At 42.6% G+C, this 26864-nt stretch overlaps 1 protein-coding gene across 1 annotated transcript in view; it reads right to left on the reverse strand.

Moving 5' to 3' along the window:
* Nucleotides 1-443: 443 nt before the first annotated feature.
* The window catches only part of LOC136018442 (uncharacterized), a 35396-nt gene continuing 8975 nt past the window's right edge, over nucleotides 444-26864 (reverse strand). Inside the window, exons 5-11 of the mRNA XM_065687651.1 lie at nucleotides 20329-20565; nucleotides 19035-19093; nucleotides 17568-17800; nucleotides 12488-12696; nucleotides 11891-11963; nucleotides 6750-6867; nucleotides 444-639 (exon numbers count right to left, since the gene is read on the reverse strand). Of these exons, the coding sequence (XP_065543723.1) occupies nucleotides 444-639; nucleotides 6750-6867; nucleotides 11891-11963; nucleotides 12488-12696; nucleotides 17568-17800; nucleotides 19035-19093; nucleotides 20329-20565 (1125 nt within the window). The remainder of the gene's footprint in view (nucleotides 640-6749; nucleotides 6868-11890; nucleotides 11964-12487; nucleotides 12697-17567; nucleotides 17801-19034; nucleotides 19094-20328; nucleotides 20566-26864) is intronic.

A 26864-nucleotide genomic window follows, 5' to 3' on the forward strand; every position in this document is an offset into this window, starting at 1 on the left:
TTTTAACACTACAGCCAACTGTTTTTCACCACTCACAGATGTCATTGGAACAACTTGAATACAAAGAAATCGCCTAAGAACAATACACTGCACAGACCAGCTAATATTGATTGCTATAAAAATGCCCCCTGTTAAACTAAATAATAGCCAAATCTCACTGCAGTAAATGTGCCTTTATATCATTAAATACTAATTTAACAGAAATCTGAATGCATAGTAAAAAATATGAAAATGTTGGAAATGAAAGATTGCTTTTCTTTTTTTTTTTTCTTTTTTTTTTTTCTTTCATTATATAAGTCTCCAAAGCAACACCTGAACGAAGAAAACAATTATATCATATTAACTAGCCACTAGCTCAAGCCAAAACTAGGACTTGGCTAAATTCTAATAAGCACATTCCAAAGTGCCCTATATACCTGAGTGGGGAGGCTGGAGGATGCCCTTCACCACAGGCTCTGGCCACCCTCAATGACCAGATTATGGCCTGTCATATAGTCGGAGGCTTCGGAAGCCAAATAGACGACAGCAGCCTGCAGGTCGGTGGCCTGCGCCAGCCTCCCAGCAGGGATGTCCGATAGCCAGCCCTGCACCAGTGGCTGCAGGTCCTTGGAGCGGATGAGCGGTGTGTCAACGATGCCCCTGCAACGAGCACACACACTGATAGTTTAGAATCAGGTTTGGCCCAGAAGAAAAGGCAGCATTTATGGGTGTTCAAGATGTTGATTCAGAAGGAAAACTGTGGAATGGCACAGACGGGATGCACAAGTCAGACCTGCTCTGCCTTTGCTGGAAGTCACAATGTAAACTTCTTTCCATATGTCTTTTGCTGCCAATGGGTAGGCTTAAAGGTTTTCATTAAACACATGCCATCTTCTTAGCTAACAGCAGTACCCCCTTGTTTTTAGGTTACTGATTCTAATCACCAGTTTAATTTTTTCATAGAGAACAAGCACGGCATTGAAACCAAAAGCACCTTGAACCTGGTCTGTCGTGTCTCTTGGGAGCTGTCATCCTTCTACTGATGTCTTCTCACCGCTTCTCAGCATAATGTCACACAGCGTGTTTGTGTACAGCCCAGAAACTGAAAACAGCCTGACTTTCCATATGCTAAAAAAAGGGGGGGGAACAAAAGCCAGCACCCTTCCGGGCACCAGAGCCTTTCCACACAAAATAAGAGACAAAGATGAGTATAGCACACCCAGCACAATTCCTTTTAAACCAACACCCCGACAAATCCCACCTCATTTACCTGTCTTGCCTCTTTCACAGTAATGAGTGACTACACCATTTATTAAAAGTCTGCTAAGTTCATTTTCTTCAGGTCCCCTAAAAATGAGTGATGCTCCAGAAAGCACAATGCAGGGCGAACATTTGGCTGGCTTTTATGACTTTAACTGTGACTGATTTGTCATAGTCCTCCTTAACAACATATTTGTATTTTGCAAAATGTATAATTTTTTCAGCCCCTGAACAAATATATTTACATAACTGTGTCTAACGAGAAATTACATTTAACTTCTCAGAAATGACAATAACTAAAACCTGAACTGCCAATTCCACTTCATTAGTGTGGTAGAAATGCATTCCAAATGTTAATAAAAATTCCAACATGCTGATAAATTAGCGCTTCTAAGGAGCATGTGACACCTTGGTTAACATATTCAACCTCAATTATATTTCTCTTCAGCACCCTGTTATCTGGAACCTTTGCTGGCAATCAGAGGTGCTGTTTTTCAGCGGCCAATTTTCTAGATAATGTAGCTTATCAACACTGTGGGTAAACTTGCCAATGAAATCAGGCTGCACTGAACCACACACACGCTAATTGCATCTCTTTTTTATGCATATTTACAGACTGTCACTTCAAAGAAATCAGTGGCCCATTGAGGCAGCCAGTTAGCTGGAAGAATTGCCTCTTGCAAATGAAAATTAGCAAACAAGCTAGTGATAAATATGAAATGAACAAAGTATAAAAATGCCCGTTTTGTTCTGAAACTTCATCAGCATCCCAATTTATACTTCCAAGGAAATAATTTCTTGAGACACACTGGATTCTGGGTATGAGATTTACCTTTTGTTTCAAATGAAGGTTGAAAACTGCTATTTACTCAGTTACGAAGTGGAACTAATTCAGACTTTCCCCCAAACATTTCTGTTTTCACTAATCGGGCAGGATTTAAAGATCAGCTTTATTTTTTATTGTAATCGCCAATAAACACCAGAGCGGTTCAGAAACCAAGCAATGCAACTCTGGCAACGTAATAAAATCAAATGCATTCCAGTATAGGACTGCAGACGGTTTACTTATTTCCCCCAAGCACAGCCCTCCACTCTCCCCCCTTATTCTCCCAAACTCCTTGAGAGCTGGTTTTCTTCAGAGAGAAATGTGCTTTGAGCAGCAGATGTGAAATATATTGGACTGCTTTCCCTTACGTGCCTCTCACAGTGCTCACAAAGCCATCAACATAATCATTCTGGCTTTACACTATCAGAGACCAGAATAAGATCCATATGATTTTGTTGGGGTTTTGTTAATTTACATGTATGTTTTAACCCCAAGGGAATGCAGATTAGGGAACACGACACACAGCTCTCCAGCACAACAGATTTTGCTAAAAAGAGGACATTTTTCAAGCTGTTCAGAAAAAAAAAACCGATCTCTGGTCTGATCACTGTAACCTGCAAATCACCGCGCTGTGCCTCTCGCTGGACCTTCCCTCAGGTTCGCTTCAAGCAGCAAAAATTTAGGTGTGTAACAAAACTTAATTACAAATTTTTTGTTATATAAATGAGAAAGGAATATAGCGCAAAACTTAAAAGTTGCAAACACACATACTGATGGCACTATAAATATTAGGCATGTCATTGATACTACACATCTTCTGGGAAAGCTTTGGTGCCAAGTTGGGCAATTTAATGTTGTCGAACCCTTTTAGGCAGATTTTAGTTGGCTTCTAACCAGTTCCAGCAAAGACAACTGCCAATGCATTAATTCCCTACCTCATCTTGTATGCAGTGCTGAGCCTATCAGTACTTTCTGTTGCATGTCAATGTAATATCAAACTGCTGGTTTCTTAATGTTAGATATGAGCATCAATATTTCATTATTGATACACAGGACAATTTGAGACATTAGGGGGAAAAAAAACCCAACAAAACCCAACAGGAAAAAAAGAACAATTGCCTAAAACATTTCCACTTCAAGAGACACATTAGGAAAAATATCACTTACCAGATACTTAACTGGAATTGTTACGTGTGCTCAATCCCCAAATGAGAGCAAAAAAAAAAGATTCCATCTGTGTGTAACTTGATTTCTTTCAGATGAGTTATTAATTTGAATGAGTTAAGTACACTCCACTTAATCAGGAAATGTTTAATCACGAGATCCACTTAATTGGGACATCTCCCAAGGAATTAAGATTTAAGTCCAAAGATACTTACCAGCAATGACTGCTGCTTAATGGGGATAGCAGTGCTGCTTAATTGGGATGCCTTCAGGTGATGCTGGGGTGCTGCTTCTCCTGCCAGCTCCACCCCACCTTCCCCCATGATGGGGTACACCTAAAACCTGTGGTGAGCTTGCCATACCTGCTTTCTTACTTCTCATACCCACCATGCTAAAAGCCTGGCATAGCACTGGGTAGCTGCCTCTGCACTGTCCCAGGAGAGCAAGGTGTGCACGCAGGGAACAAAGCCTCTGCCCATCGCAGACCAACCCCAAATCCCTGCAGCCCAGCAATGAGGAATACTCAGCTGGGGCTGCTGAGTTTCACTGGGTCTCCAACAAACTGGCCTGGTTGTGGCACTAGGTTGAGCTGAAGATCAACTTCCAGTGCCCATCCCAAAGGTCAATATGCCAGTATGGCATTATATGCCTTGCAAATCAAGCAGGAAGATGCAATTAGCCCCCAACATGGACGCTGATTCAGTGCAATGGCTGCAAAAATGAAGTGTTCCAATGTTGCATGTGCCACAAACTAGAGATTCTCAAGAGTCTCCTGCTCCATCGCACCCAGGGATCAGCAAAGGGACTAAAACTATAGTCACTATAGGCAGCCAGGCACCAGCCGCCTGTCAGTGCTGTATAAATGTCCCTCTTCACACACAGGTCTCCCCTTCATCCCAACCCCCAAATCTCTTTCAGGAAGACTCCAGCACCTTCTAAATTTTGCGCAGCCTCAGCTGTGCAGCAGGCTGAAAGGCAATTGCACTTGATGGTGGCAGAAGGGCTGAGCATAGTTTCCACAATACCCAGAGATGCCCTTTGCATAGAGCAAGGGGCTAAGACAACCAAAGCACCCAGGAGTCTTGTCCACCTCCTCCCCATGGGCATGAGGCTTGCCTGGCCAGCAAGAGAAACCTGAATCTTCATTTTATAAATGCAGTAAATTATCCTAAGGACTCAGCACTAACATTTTATGCATTGATAACTTTTATGCATTGCTCTGCATAAGTTTTATGCACTCATTAAGAAATTAACTTGATAAAAAGTGACCAGATAGGAAGAGGGAAAAAGGCCAGAAGGTTTGCATGGTGAAATAATATTTAAGACCAGACTGGAGTGTTTGGAGCTACAGAGGTACGCTGACAGTGCCTGAAAGCATTAATGCAACCATGAGTAGGAGGGGGAAAATACTTAAGGACACAGTTACAATTTTACTTATTCAGAGATTATCTTGGTTACCATCATGGCCTATATCTACCTCTGAGCTCCTCAAAATCCCCTCCTCTTAAGATAACTACATGCCAGGTTGGACATCCGTGCTCAGAAAGACTTGTAAATTTGGGACATTTTTCAACCCTGCGTAGTACTCTGATGGCACGGAGGCTACTGCCTAGTAAAAAATGCCACTGTGCCTTGGTGAGTCATGACAAGAAACACAATGAGACCAGTGGGGTCTGTGGTTCTGGGAATGGGTCTAAATCTGCACTGCAAAGCAGGTTCACATCTCATACAGGCAGAAGTAAGCGTGAGGATTTATTCACTCTCAAGTATATGTAGCTTTTGCTCATGATGAGGACAGATCTGAGCTATATGAAGGCTAATTCCTCTGAATGCTACCCAGAGCTCCGTCGGTGGCCCCAACACGAGGGGCTCAGCCAATTCTTTGAACTGCTTGGGGGAAAACTCTGCCTGGCTCCCGGAGCTGCTCAGTCCAGGTTCTAGCTGCATAAGGGGGAACTGCCTTGTCCAGAATCAAGAACCTTAAAGGCAGCAAAACATTAGTCCTCTGTGCACCCTTTCTGCCTATTCCGGCAAAAAGAACCCCCCCTTCATGTTGTAGGACTTTGAGCTCAGAGCTGCTGCAGGGATGATCAAAATGTAACCCTGTTTTGGCATGAAAAGCAGAAACGGAGAAGCGTGACTATTTTTTCTCCATGCCCTGACGAATGCCTCCAGAAACATAACTTCTTCAGCTATAAGTATATGCTCCAAACTTACACAAAACAATGAGTTTTTATCATTCAGTGGATATTTTTTAAATTCATGTAAGCCCCCTAGAAATGAGTAATTCCTTATCTAAGAGCTTTCTCATCTGTGATTGCTGTGAACGTGGCACTACTATCTCACCTCTGTTGGTACAGATTACCTGTGTGTTTTCAGACACAATTCCTGCCAGGTCCTGCTGAGCTTCCTTAATTCCCTTCATCTCCCCTGGCTCCCGAAAGCCGGTGTAAACTCACAGGCACTAGTTGTGGGAACACTATTGCAGCCTTGCTAGCATTCGCATGGGGAAAATCCCATACGAAGATGCTGTTTAAAGAATCTGTGGATCACATAGAGCGACGGCTGGAGTCCCTGGTATAATTAGTAATAAATAATCATAAGGAAGACAGCTAGCACAAGCAAGTGGAGAGCAGACAGACAGTAAAAACAGAGGCATTTGCCATTGAGCTCTCTGATTATTTTTTTCACTCCACTTTGTCGATTAAAATATTGCATTTGTTTTTTCTAATTTGATGTACATTATATCTTCATTATTACAATTTAACTCCTAGGTTAAAATCCTGCACTTCTTATTTACTCTGATTGACTTCAATGGTCTACAGTATCTGACCACTTCCAATTAACACTATCCGCTTGGGTTTCTGCTTAGCACTACCATGCACTGTTAATCGTTTTATACAATGACTGTGTTGGGTGTGTGAGTGAGACACAGGGAGTGAAAAAGCGTATGTGGTACAAAAATTTTTCTTTGTGAATAAATGCCATAAAATAAAGCATACAGCTTTAAACATCTAAAAATAAGGAAAATGTAATTTGTAATAAATATATATATATATTTACAAAATTACACCTGGCCTCCTGTGATTGTCAGAGCTGAACAGTAGCTCAATTACAGCAGTACAATGTGGCTTTTAAAGTGCCTATATGTTTGTCTCAAGTAAAAAGGGGAAAGAAGTATTGTCTATTAGGTGTCAAAAGCCTTTTCTTTAACAGCAGAAGGCTTGGACAGACTAAGGAAATATTTCATCTGGAAGAGAAATGCTAAAAACTACCCTTCACATCACTGGAAAACCTATTATCAAATGCTAAAACCTCTTCTTAAATCCCTGAGTATACACAGCAACAGAGCAGGCTTGGTTCTAAGTATTTAAACCTTTGTTAAAGAAAAGACAATATAAAAAGGGATGCAATCCACCTGCTAATTAGAAACTTTATTTGCTGAGATACTGCTCGTTTGAGCTTTTTAGAACATTTCATTCTCTTTGTACTTTCAAAATGAGACTAACATTTTACTTACGGGGAAATGCAGTTGACTTTTACTCCTCTGTCAATCCACTCGGTTCCTAATGTCTGTGTTAATTTTACGACCCCGGCTTTTGAGGTGTTGTATGCCACCTGCTTCTGTGGGTGCGGGACTAGAAGGGGTTCAGAAATAGAAAATGATTTATTCTGCACAAATTCAGATAGCTGAGGCACTAACACGGGCAAGTCCCTGCACTAAGATGAACCATTTTCCCTGATACCAGGCAGGGAGCAACAAGAATTTAGCCACCCACAACAGAAAACTCTAAATCTGTATTTTGCCATCTAACACTTTTGCTTCAGCAGCTGGGCTACTGGGGAAAAAAATATGAAAAAGAAGGAAAGAAAGAAAATAAGAAATTTAATAGGTACCACGTTTGGGCAAAGCCAAACCCAATGTATTAAAAATACGTCTGCAATATTTGACTATTCCCAAGCAAAGTAAATAATCATATACACACATGCACATTCATATATTATATACAGATATATGTATTTATATATGAAATGCTTGTACACTTTAATACTAATAAAGTATAATGTAGCATAATGGTATGATGTAAGTGCATAATAGATTTTATATAACATATTATATGATATTATATAAAGCTTTTTGGAACAAATTATTCTCCATAATTTTTATCCTATCCATCGTCTGAAGCAAACACATCACATTATCTAATCAGTGTTTGTGTGGATGTGAGCGCAGGTGCGCCCCAAAAATGCAGAACACCCACCACTTTCAAAATGTGAGGCTTTTGAAAGTGTTTCAGAGATGTCACATGTCAGTCAGAGAGGGAAAATGATCGGCTTGCTAATTACAATGTTCAAGCTTGTTAGTGCTGCGTGCTCAGGTGGCTCTGCCCCTCCACCAGCTCTCACACTTGCAGCGTTCCCGGGAAAGCTACTTAAGGACAAATCCCCAGGGGGTGTAAAGTGCTTTAAACCCACGGGAGTCGGGCTGGTTGGGCTGCTGGGATTTACACCCACAAATTGTCTCTCCTTGGACTTTTCTGGCTGCCATTAGGATGTCATTAAACAAATCCAGTGCAAAGCACTGATCCATAATTAGTGCTGTATCAGTACTGAGTGCCACTGACTCTTTCATGGAGGCAGAATGGGGAAAATCAGTGTTAAATATCAGTAATCACAAAGGCGAGCAATTGTAGCCTGCAGGGTTAGGTAATGCTGAACCCTGGAAGAACTGTTGCCTTTGGGTAAGGTAAGCAGGCAAACCCCACTGCATTTTGATAGAAGCATGTAAGCAGCATCAGTAGATGGCATTCAATTGGTCTTAATTTATTAAGTTAAGCTGGTGCATCAGCTCTAGACCACTACCATCCATGGTAAACTAACACATCCACTACTGCTTTTATGGACCAAAACTATTGGTTTTGAGTATGTCAATTTAAAGGGTGAAAAGAAGATGATAACAATTTGAGTTAATCCAGACTCTGAAAGAGCCAAAAGCCCTGCTGCAAATTACTGAGCCTGTGAATAAGGAGTTTCACCTGGAACATAAATGTTTGTGAATGGATTTATATCACACACGATGGAAGCAACTCCTAGTGTTTCTTTTTATTGCATGTGCAGAAGGTTTGCTCAGAATTTGGAGGCTTTTTGCTTGGTACAGAGTGCATTTCATGCCATGTCCCCCCTTCTACAGCACTTATTTTGCACCCATTTTTTGTGCAATATGAAAGTTCCCATTTCGACCAGCGGAACCACTTTGCCCTCTGCATATGCCTGTTGCCCCCCAACGCAGCACACTGTGTGTGCTATCAGATAGATGTGGAACATCATTTCTTGATTAATTGCCATGCATCAGCTCCAAGTTACATACAACTTCGGTAGTTAACCTTGTAACCTCCCAAAAGCAGTTCTTTGCTAAACTTTCTAAACATGTCTGTCTGTGATAAATCATTCACCATTTGCTAAGAGGATAAGAGTTTTGGCACAGGCTCTGCACCTCTAGAGCATGATGGTGAGAACAGCAAGTTGCTGCAAGCTATCAGAATCAGCTTTCCAATTAGGGGTGGGTGCTGAGACTGGGTTTTCAAGAGTCTTTCTGTGTAAGTCCTTTTGTCTTCAGAAGCATATCTAAGGAATATAATGCAGATGATGATAGAATTTCCCCCTCCTGAGACACTTAGACCCTCTCAATTGGAAGAGCTCAAGAAGCCAACGGGTGCTGCAAAGGTCTGACACTCATGGGTGGGTTTTCTGAGGCTGAGCTGCCCCGACACCTTCTCTTGCCTTACTTAAGGTGGTCTCTTATAGACAGAAGAAGAAATCTGCATTTCCCCAAACTCATACAAAACAGCGATACCACCAAAACCATCTGAATTTGAAAGGCTTCTGGGAAGTGAGGACACTCACTCCTGTTTCAGACAAAGATAGGAGGAAAGCAGATAAAAATGCTGCCAACATCAGGTGCATTACATTTAAGCACCTGTGTCCTGGATTCGGCTGGGACAGAGTTTATTTTATTCCTAGTAGCTGATTTTGGATTTAGGATGAGAGTCATGTTGATGGCACACTGATGTTTTTAGTTGTTCCTGAGCAGTGCTTACACAAAGTCAAGGACTTTCCAGCTTTTCGTGCTGCCCTGCAAGCCAGGAGACTGCGGGTGGGCACAAGAAGCTGGCAGGGGACACAGAGGGAACAGCTGACCCAAGGGATATTCCATAACATATGATGTCATGATGAACAATTAAACTGGGGGGAATTGGCTGACAGGGGTTGACCACTGCCTTAGGGATGGGTTGGGCATTGGTCAGCAGGTGGTGAGCAACCACATTGTGCACCACTTGTTTTGTATATTCTTTAACCATTCTTACTATTATTTCCCCTTCTTTTCCTGTCCTAGTAAAGAGCCTTTATCTCAATCCGTAAGTTTTACCTGTTTTCCCATTCTCTCCCTCATCCCTCTGGGAACAGCGAGCGAATGGCTGCGTGGTGTTTAGCTGCCTGACAGGTTAAACCACAACAACCTGACACTATGTTTTGCAACGTTCTTTAGCGCATAAGGCTTCTAGCCTGACCTTGAAGCAGGCATGTAATGTTAATGAGAGGTGCACAGAGATAGAGAAGGCCAGACCACTTACCACTAAAGATATGCACTGTAAAGATTACAGATCCGAGTTACACCTGCGCAAACCGCAGAGCCGCAGCAGCCTCGTCTCCACTGCTGAAGCATACGTCTGGAATAACTCCAGTGAAATACCAGAATCAAAACGCACATATGCAAAATGTATGCGGCTCATCTTCAATTAATTAAAACTGATTCTGAGCAGTGTATCTGGGAAAAAGAATCACAAACAAAACCCTCCCTATCCTGCTAAGTGTCTCCTCATTTTCCTGTATCTCTGAGGAAGGACTCAACCTACAACAACAACAAAAAAAATATCCCCTAACTATTTCTAGAAACATTTTATACTATGCCAGTTGGCCAACATACTTAAATAACCAACCAACCAACATATTTATTTAACATTCAGCAGATGGACATGATATGAACATCGTGGTTTTCAGTCGTAGTTTTATAACTACTAGATTTTTTCAGTGCCAAGATTCAAACAGGTTCAGAAGGTAAACACATCTCTTCATCTCCTAACTCCTGGCCTAGCATGCATTAACTTTCAGTGACATTTAAACACATCTTGCATTGACCCTTCCAGGCTGCTCTCAAGGCTGCTTTCCTGCTTTCATTCCTGCTCTAGGACTAATACTGCCTCAAACATGTCCCCATGGGGGTCTCCGTGGTCTTGGCGTGCCAAGCAAGGAGGTGCAGCTGGGGCTGGGATGGATGCTGTGGTGGAATGGCATCGCCTGCTGGCTCAGCAGAGCTGTGCCAGGGCCTGATGAAGAAATAGGGAAATGCCTCTCCTTAAGCCACAGAGAGCAATTCTGGGCTGCAAGAGGGAGTGTGGGAGCTGTGTGCCAAACCAGCAGATCCCAGCCAGTGCCAGTTTCCAGAGCTTTGTAACTTTCTATAGGGTGCAATACCTCCCAGTAACTTTTGCTTTGTGGCAATGATGTGGACAGTCACAGCCGGAGCCCAGACCAGACTCTCGCTGTGCAGAGCAGAGCATGAAAGGTCTGGGGCATTTGAAATTTAAAGCTCTACATTCTTTGCAAAACTGTTTCTCTTTGGGAGACTTTGGAACTCCACAAAGCTGGGGCGGAGGGATGGTGCCTGTGGTTAAGTGTAAGTAAAACAGCTGGCAAAAGCACTCGAAAAAAAGAAGAAAAGATTAACAACAGCATTATAAATGTAGTTTTGAAGAAGCATTGAAAGTTACTGTGCCATAAACTGAGCAGAATGTCACAGAATGTCAAACTGGGCACAGTAAAAATAAATGTTATTCTGAAGGAAAATAAAAAGACTGCATATTTATATAACATTCAGCAGATGGACGTGATATTAATACAGGGGTTTTCGGTTGTACTTTTATAGCTACTTGATTTTCTTGCCTAACTTGGCAACCCAAGGCACCATTTGATTTTTGGATTTGGACAATACTGCAACAGATGTCCAGACCAATAAAATAAATTCCTAAAGGGCTATGCTTAATTTGTGTAATTGATCAATTTTTGTTACATGGGCTTCAGTTCACCAGCATGTAACTGCCTTCCAGATTAGCTCAGCAGTAGGGATTTCATTCCATATGTTACAATGGTTTATTGGCGCTTTTGACAATGCTGCTGATTCAGCAGCGTTGGTGGAGACACCTGTTGGCAAGGATAATGAAATAAAACCCAGGGTACCAGGGAGAAAACCAGTGCAAAAAGCTTTTGGGTGGCTTGTAAACATGACAGGGGTACAGCTTCCCACACTCAACTGCATCTGCCCGAAATCACTGGGGAGTGCACCAGCACCTCTCCTGTGCCGTCAGTGCCTTGGAATCAGGGAAGGCAACTCCACCCCTTCTATTAAAAGTAATAAGTGCTCTAAAACACAGAGGACAGGCAAATGTTGAAAAATGATATCAATAAAAATTTTGTAGTACATTTCCTCTAATACAAAATGTCAGTGATTTACTCCTTCCCAATACAGGTTTAATTGATTCAAATAGCATCGGTAGTAATTAAAATATGGATTCTGAAGCACAACTGTTAGCTCTCATCACTCACCTATTAAACTTGCCATAGATGCTGTGTTAATTATCTTCCCATATCCTTGATTCAGCATAATGCGGCCTGCAGCCTGTGACAGAAATTAAAGGGAAGACCAGTGACCCTTTCTGTGATTGTGCTAATAATGACATGATAATAAATTAGTCTTCACTTTTCAGAAGAGTTTATGTGCTAACACGTTTCTTTGAAGCGCTTGATATAAAAACCTGGTATAAAAATGGCTGATGCAGGAAAAATCCCATTGCCATTTCAGACCCTCTTCACTGCGGGCAGTATTTTTTCAAAGTAATCACTAATGTTGGGAATGGACCCCAAAAGCTTTCTGGTTTTCAGGATGTGGCAAATAACTACCCTCAAAAAAATATGGCCATTCTTAAATGCTTGGCCTTGGGCAGCCAGTGAGTACCAACGGCTTTTGAAAATATTGACCAAAATCTGCAATGGCTGTAAAGCAAATCTCTCTAACTCTACCAAATCTAGGATTGATTTTATTGTGATTATTAGTAATCAAGCGTTATTAACTATTGGTAAAGTAAATGCTTATGAACTGATTACCTATTTGTAAAACAAACCAGTACAGCATCTCACACTTACTTGGCAGCACAAAAACAATCCTCGTAAATTAACATTAAAAGTTTTGTCCCATTCTTCTAGGGAAGTATCTTCACTTGCAGAGTTCATATTGATTCCCGCATTGTTGCATGCAATGTGAACTGTGCCCCAGCAAGCTACAATCATATCCACAATCCTTTGCACATCCTCGGGTTTGCTTACATCTGCTGCAATGGCAATGCTTTTAATCCCTGTGTTAATATAAGAGTGATGAAGTCAGTACAGGAATTCACAGAGAAATAAAAGTATTCTGGCTTATGATTATTTATTCATTCCTATATGTATTATTTATATGCCACTTTGATTTGTTGCTCCACAAATTATAGCAAAATGTGCGTTTGTTATTTTGAATACTGCCATTATAAAGTTGCTCACTGGTGCGAGGTTTGCTTGTTGGAGGCCAACACGAAACTCAGGTGTGGAAGTCGAGTGTGCCACTCCACCAGGACGAAGCTTTGAACACTGCACCATCTTCTGTCCAAACCCTCAACTGCAGCTTCCCCATCCCTGAGCAGCTCCAGAGAGATCACTCGGGACTGGATGGTAGCCACTCAGCAGCAAAAGAAAGCCAAGGACTCTTTAATTTGCTCAAATTCAGACGTTTTTAAACCAGTTCCCCCCAAGATGCTGCAGAAATCAAGCTTATTTGTCCAGAAAGTCCTCTCTGGTTGAGCTACAGCATCTAGACACAGCTGGGAGCCTCAGACAAAACCAAACCATTTTTATAAGGGAGCTAACTGGGCATACCTGTAGGTTCACAGGTACAGTAGTGATAGTGTCTGGCCTTGTTTATTGCAAATCACACTACTATAATAACACAAACATTCAGAAATTAAGACATCTACTGTTTTGAAACATGGTTTTTTTCCTAGAAAACTCCAGGCATTGACTTTTGCACTAGTGCTGATCTGTAAATAGCATAATTTAACTTATCAAAATCAGCTTTAAATGCCATTATTATCAAACAAAATAAGCACCTCTTGCCAATGGGATTATACCCATCTTTAAAGTTAAGCAAGGCTGTGGTGAAGTGGGCCCTCACTCACAAATGGGGAGGCAGCCACCAGGGAGGGACCGTAGATCAGCAGTCTGCAAGCAGAAAGTGCAGAGGGAGGAAGTTACAGCTGTTAAAGCAAGACTTTTCTACTTCTGTTTAAACAGAAAATTTATTACCCACTGGTGCCTCTTTTAGATCATTCTAATAAAAAATTTAAAAGAAGCCTTAAACTTATTCTAGGAGAAAAGGAGAAGACTTCCCCAGAATTAAGCTTTGAGATGGAAGCTTCCATGAAAGCAAGGCAAAGCAATAACTGCCCAGTGATGTTTGAAGAAAATGACAAGAAAGAGGCTTTTGTATGGAAAAGCTCCTCTTGATCTCCAGTGCCTCCAGGAGCTTGCCAGAGAGCTTGCCCTGAGATGATGCTGGTCTAGGATGCTCCCCATGCCAGGTCATGGGACCTAATGTCCCCTCTGGCCTTCAGCTATGGTCCAAGGCAGAGAAAAATGCAGACCCATAGCACAGCCACCTACAAAAATGAACACATCTTCTGCCACAAAACAAGACCTGTTATTTTATAGTAGGCTTTATGCTAACTATGCTGAAAGAATAAGAATAGCCAGACACCTCCCATTGCTCCTCTTAATTGTTATCAGGACACACAATGTATAGGAAGCTGTTGCAATCTTTCATATTCGATTTACAGACAACATGAGTGCAAGCATGTTACTAATGGTAACAGAATGAGGCTCTTCACCTGCCCTCCAACTTTCACCCCATTTATGGCTTCATCTTATATGATAGTTCATAAAAACAAGACAGAAGGTGCCACGCGTGAGTGTCTAGTGAAGAAGCAGTGAAGGCACTCTCACTTCAAACCAGACTCCCACACTTGACCTTAATCAATTCAGCTGATATCCCTGCACTCTGAGAGGGAGGAAAACCCACTTTCTGTCCCTCCACTGTCCCTCAAAAACCATCTGTTAAAAATTATAACTAAATTATGGAAAAATAGCTTAAAAATCTATAGTCCTGACCAGAGGTAAGAAACCCAACACATGGCTGCACCATTAGATGCATGATGGTGTCAGTGCATCTCTACAGTACGCAGTTTAGTTTTGGGATGAGAGGGGCAGGAGAGAAGCCTAGTGGCTCTGTGCTGGAGAGACATCAATGTGCTGAATCTGCCTGAGGTGCCCTTCTTCAGAGGACATGTACACAGCCCCCTGCCTCAGGCTTCATCTCTGGTCTCTCAGTATAAGTGGAAGTAATACATCGCATACAGACAAGAAGATCAGAAGTGACATTGTGTGGAAGGCATTTGCATAGTTTACGATGAAAATGCACGTTTTAAAAATCCCTTCAGACTAATTCTTCCCTTAAGGTGCAGGCAGTGATTCCCCCTGAAGACACGGGCGTATGTAGTGGAAGGTAACCCTTAGGATTTTTTGGTTACGTTTCATCATTTTTGGTTCTTCTGTCAGGATCCATTAGCAACTGCTGAAAAAGGTATTCATGCAGGATCTAAAAACAAAGACCCCAGTAGCCAAGGGACATACACCCGAGCTGTCTAACAAAGCAGAAACTGAGATCACAGCAGTTCTGATGTTTAAAACTTGTCGTGAAATGATGGCACCATCCTAAAAGGCAGTAAAGGGCTCCTTGGTATAAGCAGCAAAGAGGGTTTAAGCAAGCTGAGCAAAATGTTTTGGAAAAGCATCAGTATGGGAATGACTTTCTTTACTGTAAAGGTGGTGAGGCACTGGAATGGGTTGTCCAGGGAAGTTGTGAATGCTCCGCCCGTGGCGGTGTTCAAGGCCAGGTTGGACAGAGCCTTGAGTGACATGGTCTAGTGTGAGGTGTCCCTGCCCATGGCAGGGGGGGTTGGAACTGGATGATCTTAAGGTCCTTTCCAACCCTAACTATTCTATGATTCTATGACTTGGGGCACTGTGTTTCCAACTTTGAGTTAGAGATCCACAACCAAGGTGGGGGGAAGGGGGAATCACAGCTCTTTTGTGTGTATTATAGCACGAAAAATGTGTATCAATACTATGACTGCTTCCATTTACTCATGTGAATATTTCAAGAGTAAGGCTAGTTGAACCTTATTGTCAAAACCTACTTCCAACAGAGTGTGTTACTTCTTTGAAGCCAAATGTTTCATGGAAACATAATGATTTCAACAAAAGTTTTCAAGGGAAAGCTTCTGAGGTCCAGGCTAGGCTCCGTAGTTACCTTTGGAGAGAAAGAGATTGAAAACCTGACCTTTTCAGATCCTGTCAAAAAATGGGCATTTGGATATAATTCCCTTTCACAAAAGCATTACAAAGTTTGGGTTTTGTTCCAACAAGGAATGACAATAAATTTGAAACCCCAAAAACCGTCATGGGATGGAATAGCTGTGCCCTGACCAGCTGCACTGGTCAAGTTGATAGCATTTGACCTCAAAGGATAAAGATGTGAAAAGACTGAGAAGTGAGATTTTCTTTACTTTAGACTGCAATAATACTTGCTATGCCTCGTGACCTCTCTGACTGCACTTTGTATCATTCCCCCACCTCCTCTGGGCTTGCAGCCCACCAGTAAAGGAGCAGAGATTTAGGGCAGCCATTGAAAGATGGATGATCAAACTTCTACTGAAAATGCCCTGGAGATAGCTTAAGTTAGTTTTCAAATAGGCTGTTGGCATCCACAGTCTCATGGCTCTATCAAGTAGCCCATTTCTATCTGAATAGCCCTACTTGATATGCAGGATCTCACTGAGAAAAAATGTCCAAAAGGCAAGTTAACTTGTAGGGCACAGCTACTTTGTGCCAAGACCATATGGCTTCAGTGCATAAGAAAATGAAAAGCTTCAAGGAAGGAGGGACTGGATGACTCAAGAATTTGTAATAGGAGCTGGACATACTCTGCTCTAGGTTGTTATTTGGGATCAGACCAGCAATGAAAGCTTTAACCAATAAAACCAAAGCTTTAACGTTGATACTCAGTGTAAAGTGTCTCTGCTTACTAAAGCTGGGATCATACAGACTGAGACTTTTTGTTTAATGTTCTCTGGGGAAGCTAAGAATGGTATCAAAACCAGAACTGAACCATTCCTCAACCCTTCCTAAGGATGTTGTTTGAGACAAAGGATAGAAATACATCTGCAAGGGGTGGTTTTGTTGGAGAATATGGTTAACAATGGCCCAATCCCTTTATGAAGTAAGAGTGGAAACAGATATCAGTGACTTTATTCAAATAGAAATGTGAAAATTTCCTGGGTATATCTCTATCCTTAGAGGAAATGAAGTACTGATCTTCGAAGAAGGCTCAGTTGTGATCTCACAAAAGGAATTATAAAATGAGAAACACTTCCTTTCTTTCCTCATTAAAATTATATTTCCAGTTTTCTTTTTCCCCTTTATAACTGCATTTAGCACGACTCCAGGGGAAAATTCAGTTTTATGTTACGTTTTCTGGTTTTACTGCTAAAATAGAAGTAGCTTGTAGAGATTTTACCTCTTTGGGGGGATTTTAGTTATTACGTCTATTAGTATTTTGTTCCTATATCTGACCTTGCATGCATGCTTGAAAGAACTATAGCTGAGGGTTTCAAAAGAGGCTTTGCTTCAATATGAGGGCACTATGAGAGATTTAGGGTGATAAAGCCTCCAACTTGTTTTGGTGTTTTGGTTTTTCATCCAGACATTAGGTATTGAAGAAGTGCCAGGGAAGGGGTATGTGCTAATGAGCTCATAGACCATGCCTGTCACACATCCTTAGGGAAGACTGAGGTGCTTTGGTTGCTGCATGGTTTACTCTGAGGAACACCATGTTTATTCCATGCAGGTTATACAGATCTCTTTGACAAGAGGTGGCCCTTCTTTGTCCCTGTCAGTCATGTCTCACTGCTGTGTTTCTTTTGGGCATTCTTGGCAAGGAATTTTGGTTTTGTCTTTCTGGTTGAATTTACATTGATAAGCAATTCACAGATGATGTGATATCTATGACTGCTGAGACAATGCTGACATACAGCTTAGTGACCATACAGCAGGACCTGCAGGTCAGTCCCATGCTTACCTTTGAGGCTGAGCTCACATGCCACTGCTTTTGCCTTTGCAAGGACCACATCCACAACAGCCACTTTAGCACCGGCTTCCCCCAGTGCATGAGCAAAGGCTCTTCCAATTCCCTGCCCTCCGCCTGTGACATAGGCCACTTTGCCATCCAAACGCAGTCGGTCCAGGATGCGGTGCCTGTTATAACCCCAGAAGACATCATCCCTCACCACTTCTTTCTGAAACAAAAAACATATATACGTTGCACAGTAAGGTGGAAAGGTCAGTAAGCAATAGCTATTAAGGACTCTGCCTGTAAGAATGAGGTGGGAGCACAAACAGGGATCCATGCCTCATTGTCCCACTATTTAATACAAACAGTATGACTAATTCAAGCCAAAAAGCACCTTTACCCCTCCAGATACTAGTCTCATCAGGAGCTCTAATGTGCAAGACAATGCAGCAGAAGGGCTGTGATTTTGGGAGGTGCACCGATCATTTGCCATACATGAGGGTAGGGTATGGTATTTCCTGATTCAGCTTCCCACAGGAGATAGGTCAGGTACAGTGTCTTAGAAAATGACTGATTGAGTCTTCCAGTTATTTCACCCCCAGGGCCCAGTGCTGCCCTGAGGCTCGGCTGGATCCAGGAAGGCACAGAGGCTAAGAACACGTTTCCAAAGGCAAGATTTGGCTCAAGTGGAGTGCAATCAAAATATCTTCACAAGGCTGATGCGCAAATAAAGATATCAGCCAATAACTCAAACCAAGCTGTCATCTGATCAGCTGCCATGCATCATTTCCCCCTGACTGGAATCAAAATGGAAAATACAAGATGTTTAAAATATTGAGTTTGAAATGCCAGGAATTACCAGTGGGTGTAGCTTTGGGAGCGCTCAGGGACTGCAAAACAATCAGGATGTTTGGGTCTGGATTTACTGAGATAGGCCATTATGATTCCAGATGGGAATTTCATTATAGCTGAATGATGTCCACTATATAAAATGGAGACAGACAAAAGCACCATCTTTTCCACAGGACAAACAAAATCTAAAGCCATGAAAATATGCAGTTCGGAGACCATAGGAGGGCATCATGTGCTGCCTTTAGGCAGAAATAGAGCTACTTCAGCCTTATTGAACGAGTTCATTACGGCTGTCCCCTAGCTCCATATGCCCACACTCACCTGTACAGGAAGGACTGCAGAGCACTGGGCATGGATACCCGGTGAGCAGCTTACCAGCATGGCTGAGCCAAAAATCTTTGCAAGGAATCAGCATTTAATAGGCTTAGTGTAACCTTGGACTAGTGTGGCTAGTATTTGCCAAGCCCTAAGCTGGTAAACCCATGCCACATAGCACCATGGCACAACAGAACACGAGTTTGGGCTCTTGACACCAAACCCCTGCAAATCGTTTTGTCATTGACATCAGCTTTCCCCAGAAGTTCTCACAGAAAGGAAATACACACCTTGGATTCAACCACTGCATCTGGAGGCACAGGGCTCCTTCGAATGATGCTCAGTCCACTCTGCACAGGTAAAATTATCTGCAAATGGAACACATACACACACAATTCTCAACTGCTTTGTACGTAGCTTTGTATCACCCAAATCCCACTGATATGAAGGATAGTCCTTCCTTCCTTAGGCCACAGTAGCTTTTCTCCTACTCCTATGCTTTAACTGAAATTCGTTCCAACATAAATATGTCAGGCGTTTGTATTCGCTCACATTCCTCTTCCAAACTCACGGCTTCCACAAATGCCAGCAAGAAAAAAAATGCAATTTTGTCACTCTGTTTCCTAAATCAGTGTCAGCTATGGCGATTTCTGGGTTTCCACAGCCTGATTAATGCTGTCATGAGGATATTCCAGTCTTTTGCTTGCAGCTCAGCAAACCATAATTACCAACACTTTGGCTTTCTTCAGCATTTGCTAGAACATCTGTCCTGCACACATAGATGAGCATCAGTGGGTTTGCCACCTACCTTTTCTGGCACCATTAACACACGTCAGTGAAAGCTGCACTGTGTTGGAGATTCAACACCAATATCAAATATTAGATGTGAAACCCCACACAGTTTACCTGCATTGAATAGCTAACAGTAGGATTCAGGGCAAGGAAAATTGTTGTTACTCTTTCCCAGGGAGGTGGAAGACCTCAGTTCTCCCACCATGGGACCAGCCTCACAGTGTAGAAAAGGAGGCAGGGATCCAGCCATCCTCTGTGGCTTCCCTCAGCCCCAGCCAGCCCCTCTGCCACACTGGTGTACCTATGGCATGTAAACAAGCTTTGCAGGCTGATAGCTACTGCCCTGAGGTAGCATCGTTCAACCCTGCTTTAAAGCCTTGGAGGATATGCATCTACTTTTTGCCTCTCAAAGCACAAAATATTGTTTATGCATCCTATTACTTCTTTATTTTTTCTCCTGCTGGAGAAGGACTTTGCTGGCTCCTGTTGTGCTCATGATGCCCTACAGCCTCCAGAGCATTTAAAGCAGAGCAGCAGTTCCTTGGTTGCACTTTGGAGCTGATTATTCACTCTTAAGTGCTCCACTTTTATCTTGCCTTTCATACATTGTATGATGCAGACAGAAAGTAGGGGCCATTTCTGAACACAGAAACTCATACACAGAGCTCAAGTGAGGTGAATGATAATAAAATTTGAGTTCAGTTTAGGTCCTCTGGATAATGGCACCAACAAAAGAAACATTTTAAAGAGTACTTTGCAAAATCCATAGATACAGTACCACAGGCACCTTAACCAGTTGCATTGCACTAACCTGCTCAACACGAGGATCTGAATTAATCACTGTGTTTAATTTTCTGACAGCTAGTACATTTTCGTCAGATACATTCTCCAGGTAGACTTGTCCTTTCATGAGTGTATTCTCTACACAGATCACTGCATCCATTCTCAGCAAGTGGTTATCCATGACAAAGCTGTAGTAGCTAACAGCGTTCCTTTGATCAGCATCAATAAAGACTATATCAAAGTCCTCATCCTCAGCATGTAATGCCTGCAAAAAATTATGTTGGAGAAAACACTCATTATCTACTTGAAAATTTTAAGACTTTTTGTTACAATGCCCTTTATATAAAGCCCAAATCAGAGGGAACCCTCTTATTTTAAGGTAAAATTGCTAGAATAACTTCTGGAATTTTCCACGCTTTGCAAAAAAATTTTCAGAAATGCAGATGCCCCAAACTCTGAACCTCTCAAAGAAAATCAGGATACAAAAGAGGATGGTTCATCCCAGCTTGTGGCGTTGAAAGTCACAGCAGAAACATCTGCATATTTACAGTCAAAGTGAATTGATCCATCAGGGTAATGGAGAGGACTGGCATCAAACCCTGCAGCTGAGGTGCTGCAATAAGTTATCTCTTCTCAGAAGAGTAGCTATCAACAAATTGAAGAGTGGCAATTATATCAGTCTGGGATAAAGAGGCATAAGGCTGATCCTGGGAATTGCAAACTAGTGAGTCCCGCTTCAGTAGCAGGAAAATGGTTGAAATCCCAATTAATAATAGAATTATAAAGCACATAAAAGAACGGGTCACGATAGAGATAAAGCAGCACAGCTTCCTATGGAGGAAAGTGATGTTTCTTTAATCTAAAAAAATGCTTTGGATGGCTCAGCAACAGAGAGGATAAAAGAGAACTGGCTGCTATCATCTAATTGGATTTTCAGAAATGTGGCACACCTTCCCTCCAAGCAGGCTGCTGATGATAATGTATAAAAGTGTTGATGGATGACCAGATGGGAGCCTTTACAGCCTTCTCCTGTGGCAGTTAATGCACTCGCTGCCCAAGAGGCTGCTATGGAATATTTCAGATTCCATCTGGGACTATTTAACTGCATCTGTGTGCGTTGCAATGAAACAACGGCTCATCCACCTATCTCGGCAAGCAGAAATGCTTTCAAGTCTTGACATTTCAAGTGAAAAGAGAAACAATTATGTTTTCCAGAACTCACTGTTTCTACCACAACTTTTAACAGTACTTCTTGCGTCCAGATTTCCCTTTTGTGTTTGGAGACATTGCTCCCAATGAGTGATGAGCGATCCCCCGAGACGTTAAAGCATCAATAACAAATGGCAACAGAATGTGAAAAACTAATTTGTTTTCAAGAGCGAGTTTGATGGCTCCCAAACAGAGATTTCAGGAACCTTTCTGAAGCAGGGAGTGTGTCAATCAGACTAGGAAATAGTGGGAAGTGGATCACTGAAGCTCTGAATTACTCCACTGTGCGAACTGGTTTCACGGTGAGCTTGCTAGTGGTTAAGAAATTAACCCTGCTTGAGAGCCTGGACAGGCTTGACAAGTAAGTCACACTTTACTGCAGATGCTTGATAACACAGAAGTTCTGCCAAAAGCATTCATAAATCCACATTTAGGACACCTTTGGATACTACACTATAATGAAGGAAGACCAGGCCAAATATATGCTCGTTTATAGTGAACGTAGCAGAAACTGGGACATCTGGTTTCCCACAATTCATCTCTTCATTTCATAACCAATAAGAAAATTTTGCCCTGGTTCCCTCTTGATCTGTACTGGGGGAAAGCAGCAGGAACATTTTTGCTACTGTAGAAGAGCATCTTGCATCAGGGTGCAACTCAGCCAGTCTGTCCAATGTAGAAACTTCAGGAAGGGTCAGAAGATAAAAGCTGGGAGGAGTTCATCAGGAAGAAGGATTAGAGACCTCATTCCCCAGAGAGAAGAGCCAAAGAAAAAGTCAAGTAATTATCATGACTTATCACTACTTTCTGACTTGTAACCTTCCCAGGCAGAGGAGGTGGGGGGCAGACATTCAGAAGCAGATGTGGCCATCTCTGAACATATGTTATGACTGTTGCATGGTATGGCTCCCTAATGAAAAAGAATCTCACTTTTATGCACTGACTTCATTAGGTCCATATGGAGTTGTGCAGCTCTTTGGATATTAGCTGGACTTCTCATTTCAGCTTTCCTTCTGTACTGTCTACCTGCTGATAGCTTATTTCATTCTTATCTACCTTCTGCTACAGATAAACCACCTTTTAACTTCGCAGCTTTCATCCCAGGAGGGTGCCTGTGTTGTGTGTGTATCCAGCACACGCCTGTCTCGTCCTTGCACTGCCTGGATATGCAAGGCCACTGATTAGAAGGCATTTCTATTTTTCCAGTTCAAGTCCTGAACATTCAGCCGTGAAGGAACCTTTCATTTCTTCTATATACCTAGTACTAGACACCTCTGTGGAAATGCCTGAATCACTGCGCTGGAGTTTGTACTGGGACCTTGCCATCACTTGGGCTTCTCGTTTCCACAGCTTCAAGATTGCTGTAGGGTTTTCCATATTTAGCTGGAAACAGCTCCAGGCCTGTAAAGGGAAACCATTAGTTTCTTTGAACCAGCTTTGCCTTTAAAGCAGCCTCTACACAAGAGGATAACAGCCACAGGAACGGGTGGGCACTGTGGCCAGGGTACCACACTGGGGAGGGTTTCTTCACTGCTAACACCCACTGCTAAACTAAGACAGCCAGGAGGGAAAAATACTGCTTTACTGGTAGCTCTGACCACAGAGCTAAGCAGTGGAACTATCAGTGCAGTGATGAAGAGGAGAACACACTGCTGACCCTCTCAAAACGGAAGAGGGGGTTTAAGAGGAGAGATTGACAACCCCTGTCCTCCCAGAGCAGACTGGGTCAGGACCTGCCTGGGACCTCACAGAACATTGGAGATGCCTTTGTCCTTTGTTAGGAGAGAGGCAGAGCCCAAACATCTCCAACTGTGAGGAAAGTTGAGATCCAGAAGGAAATAATCTGCCTGCAAAATATCCTGCTGAAACTAATTTCCTGAATGTTTACAGTGCAGTCCTTGCTCCTTGCTACAGAGGCATCATAGATGGTAACAGATGGCAACAAGAAGTGTCTTAATTCAGAGCAAACTTGGCTAAAATTAATGCTTTTACTTACAGCAAGTCATTAACTTCCTTTTGGATTAAAAAAAAAAAACCCAAAACGTTATCACTGCATTCCATCGAAGATATAAACCAAAAGTGAGGAAGGGCACAGCAACACTGTTGAGGGATAAAGCAGAAGATCAGGGAGAGGACATCCCAAACAAAAACATGAATGAATCTTCTGCCAAAGCTCAGAGAAAACCTGATTGGAGTCCTGATCAGAAACAACACTCTCTCTTAAGGCACATACAAACTCAATCTGAAAAAAACGACTGTCCGGGTCCTTTGATATGGATCATACACTCAGCATATTTGTAATAAAGATGTACTCAAAACTTATTACCTTCCCTATGCCTTGTTCTTGACCTAAATGTAATAGCAATCCATCCTTAGGGTACGCAGAATACATGAAAAAGTACAGCTTCTTTTTAAAACACCATTAGAATATTTTACTGTATGTGGACATACACTCTTGTTACTCCTAAATGCTATTCTATTGAGTACAGCTTATATTCACCGGCAAAGCTTAATCTCTAGGGAAGCTAGAGAGGGAATGCAATTTCTAGTAATAACAGCTCACAACAGTGAATACTATCCACTTATCCCCACAATTTCCAGCTATTTTGGACTCCTTTCTGAATTAACCTTTCATATCAAAAGGAGCAATTCTAGAGCACACTAGAGACTCCGACACAATTTCATGCATAATTTATTCACTCAGTTCAACATTAAACGCAGAGTCCTTGACTTTGTCAAGGTGGATTCTGTTGGCAGACTTCACAAGCAGCAAAACAGGAGAAATGAGATCTGCAGCTCAACCTCTTCACCTATTCTGTCTGGTAAAAGCAGGGGAAAAAAGGAAAAAGCAAGCCCAGACATGCTTACACAATGCCCTGCAATCAGCAGAATCGGCTATAAACATGGTGTTACTTTTCGCCTTGCTTTTTTGGTTTTAAAACGGAAGGATCAAAATCATGGATGGGAATAATTTCCTGATAGTTTGCATTCCCTCTGGACTCAGCCCTGCATTCGTTGTTCAACCAAAGGCCCACTGGGAATTAAAGGAAGCTCTTTGTGCAGGATCAGGCCTCTTGCTCACAGCTGATGCATGGCAAGGCACATTATTCAGGCACAGCATGGCAGAGTTTAGGTTTAAAAGCTTGTTGGGACATGTTTTTAAACGCTGGCCCAGCACACATTGAAGAGGTAGCCAATTCCCGCTGAAAGCACCTGTATCAAAGACTGATGCAGGGAAATACTTAACCTCAATTCAAATTTAATTTAAAAATATTATGCAAAAATTACAGAGGTCATTTGGCACAGGGGCTTGTGCCATGGTGTCCGTGAGCTACATGCGCTGGTGGGGAACTAACTTAGCTTGGCAGTATCTGTCCTTCACGCATGGGGTTTTTCCATCTTGCCATCAGGTACCAAAATGCACCCCCACTTGTGTACCAGAGCTCTACAGCTCCTGTCTGCTATTTAGCATCCTTTCACAGCTCAAAATCCCAGATGTTTTGCAGCTGGCTCTGATCTGGGACAAGAGACACAAAACCTGGCCAACCTCACCAACTCTGGTAAAGCAAAGGAGCAGCAAGAGGCTTCAGGAAGCCTGACCAAAGTGCTGCTATGGATTGCTGTGCTGTGTTTGCATAGCTCTCCACTTGCTCACAGCCCTGATGGGCCACTGGTATAGGTGGAAAAACCAGAGCTATGTGGGTGCCACAACAGCCCTGCTGTCTGAGGTGTGCTGGCAGAAATGTGTCTATCCTTGTAGCAACCACTGCAACATCTGGAGCTTTCCTTGTAAAGGACATCAGCGAGAGGTGTGGATACAGCACCGGATGGTATCCTTTACCTGAGGTTAGGATATAACTCTGGGGTGGACTCCAGAAGTGAGAGTACATCATACATCTTCTAGCAGTCTGGACTTTCTGAATCATAGCTTCATGCAGCAGAAAAGGACTTCCCTGCCAGGTAGGGTTATCTATTTATCATATGACATTTTTGTGCTTTGGAGGAGCCAGTGCAGCAAGGCAAATCCACTGCTCCCGGGAGCTTGCACAGTTGCAAAAATCAGAGCTGTGGCAGGTAAGTAGAAATCCTGCCCTACTGCACTCAGCTTGGAAGGAAAATGCAGCCAGAGTCACCACAGCGTGAAAGCTGCAGCAGACACCTCCAAAGAGCAATGGCTGGTGACCATCCCTGCCCTCTAACTTCTCCAAAGGGACTAGGATGAAACCCAGGGCTGCATACACCATAGACAACAAAGACAATCCTTGACGGAGCTTGTTCCAGCTTTCCTGAATCTCACCAGGCTTTTCAACTGTTAGCCCGCTCTGCTCTAGACCAGCCTTCCTGCAGACGACAGGGGACAGAAACACTGTTGTTCTCTACCTCCTCCATGGAGCTGAGTTTGGCTGTGCCATTCCTGGCCCATATCCCACCTATGACTGCCTCATCCTTTCAGCATGCCCATGTGGCAGTGGAGGAAGCCAGCACGGTCTCCAGCCTCAACTGGTCTTCTCTAGAAGGGAAAACACAGCATGCTGCTCACAGCCTGAGCCTCTTCCATGCATCCAGGAGTGTGTTTCACACACAGCTGCCCCACTCCAGCTGGGCAAACTTCAATGAGCACAAAATGCAAAGGCATCAGACAGGCCAGGCCACTAGATGCACTGCTTCATCATTTACAGCCATTGTGGGCTAGGACCACTGTGGATTAAGACCTGAAGGACAATCCTGATTACCCTGATACCAATGACAATATATCTGCCAGGTTGAGCAATAGCAGTTCAAAGCCCAGTGAAAAAAGCCCTGCATAGACAGGGGTCCCCAGAGCTAGGATCTATCCTGCCAAACACAAGCATCTCCACTGCTACCAGCTCCAAGAGCTATCTGAAGTCCTGAGTACCTGCAGAACTGGGGTCAGGATGTGCCTTTACATTGCAATCGGAGGATATAAAATCAATTGCAACATTCTGTTTTAAGGATTTAATTTTCATGCCTTTGCTCCACTCTTTAATCTCTACACAGCATGCACTCTGCCTGCCTCTAGATATTTTAATTCAGTCACAGTAAGTCAGTTGCACAGAATGGGCACTAGAGAGCAACAGCAATTCAATTAATTTCACACTCACTGCAGGGAGCTGGGATTTTAAATGCTGCACATTGCAGGTGATCTGTAACGTTTCGTTTATTCAGATACCTGGCAAAGCTCTCTGTTGCTTTCTTATCAGACTTGGAGGTCATGAGAGCCAGAGGTCAGAAAGCTCCTGGCCATTTCATTTTAGAAATAAATATGGTACTTGCTAATGCAAATAAAATTACAATCAAGCTCACACTGACACATCCAGATTGAAAATGGAATCA

Source organism: Lathamus discolor, chromosome 7 (assembly GCF_037157495.1).
Source record: "Lathamus discolor isolate bLatDis1 chromosome 7, bLatDis1.hap1, whole genome shotgun sequence".
Lineage (NCBI taxonomy): Eukaryota > Metazoa > Chordata > Aves > Psittaciformes > Psittacidae > Lathamus > Lathamus discolor.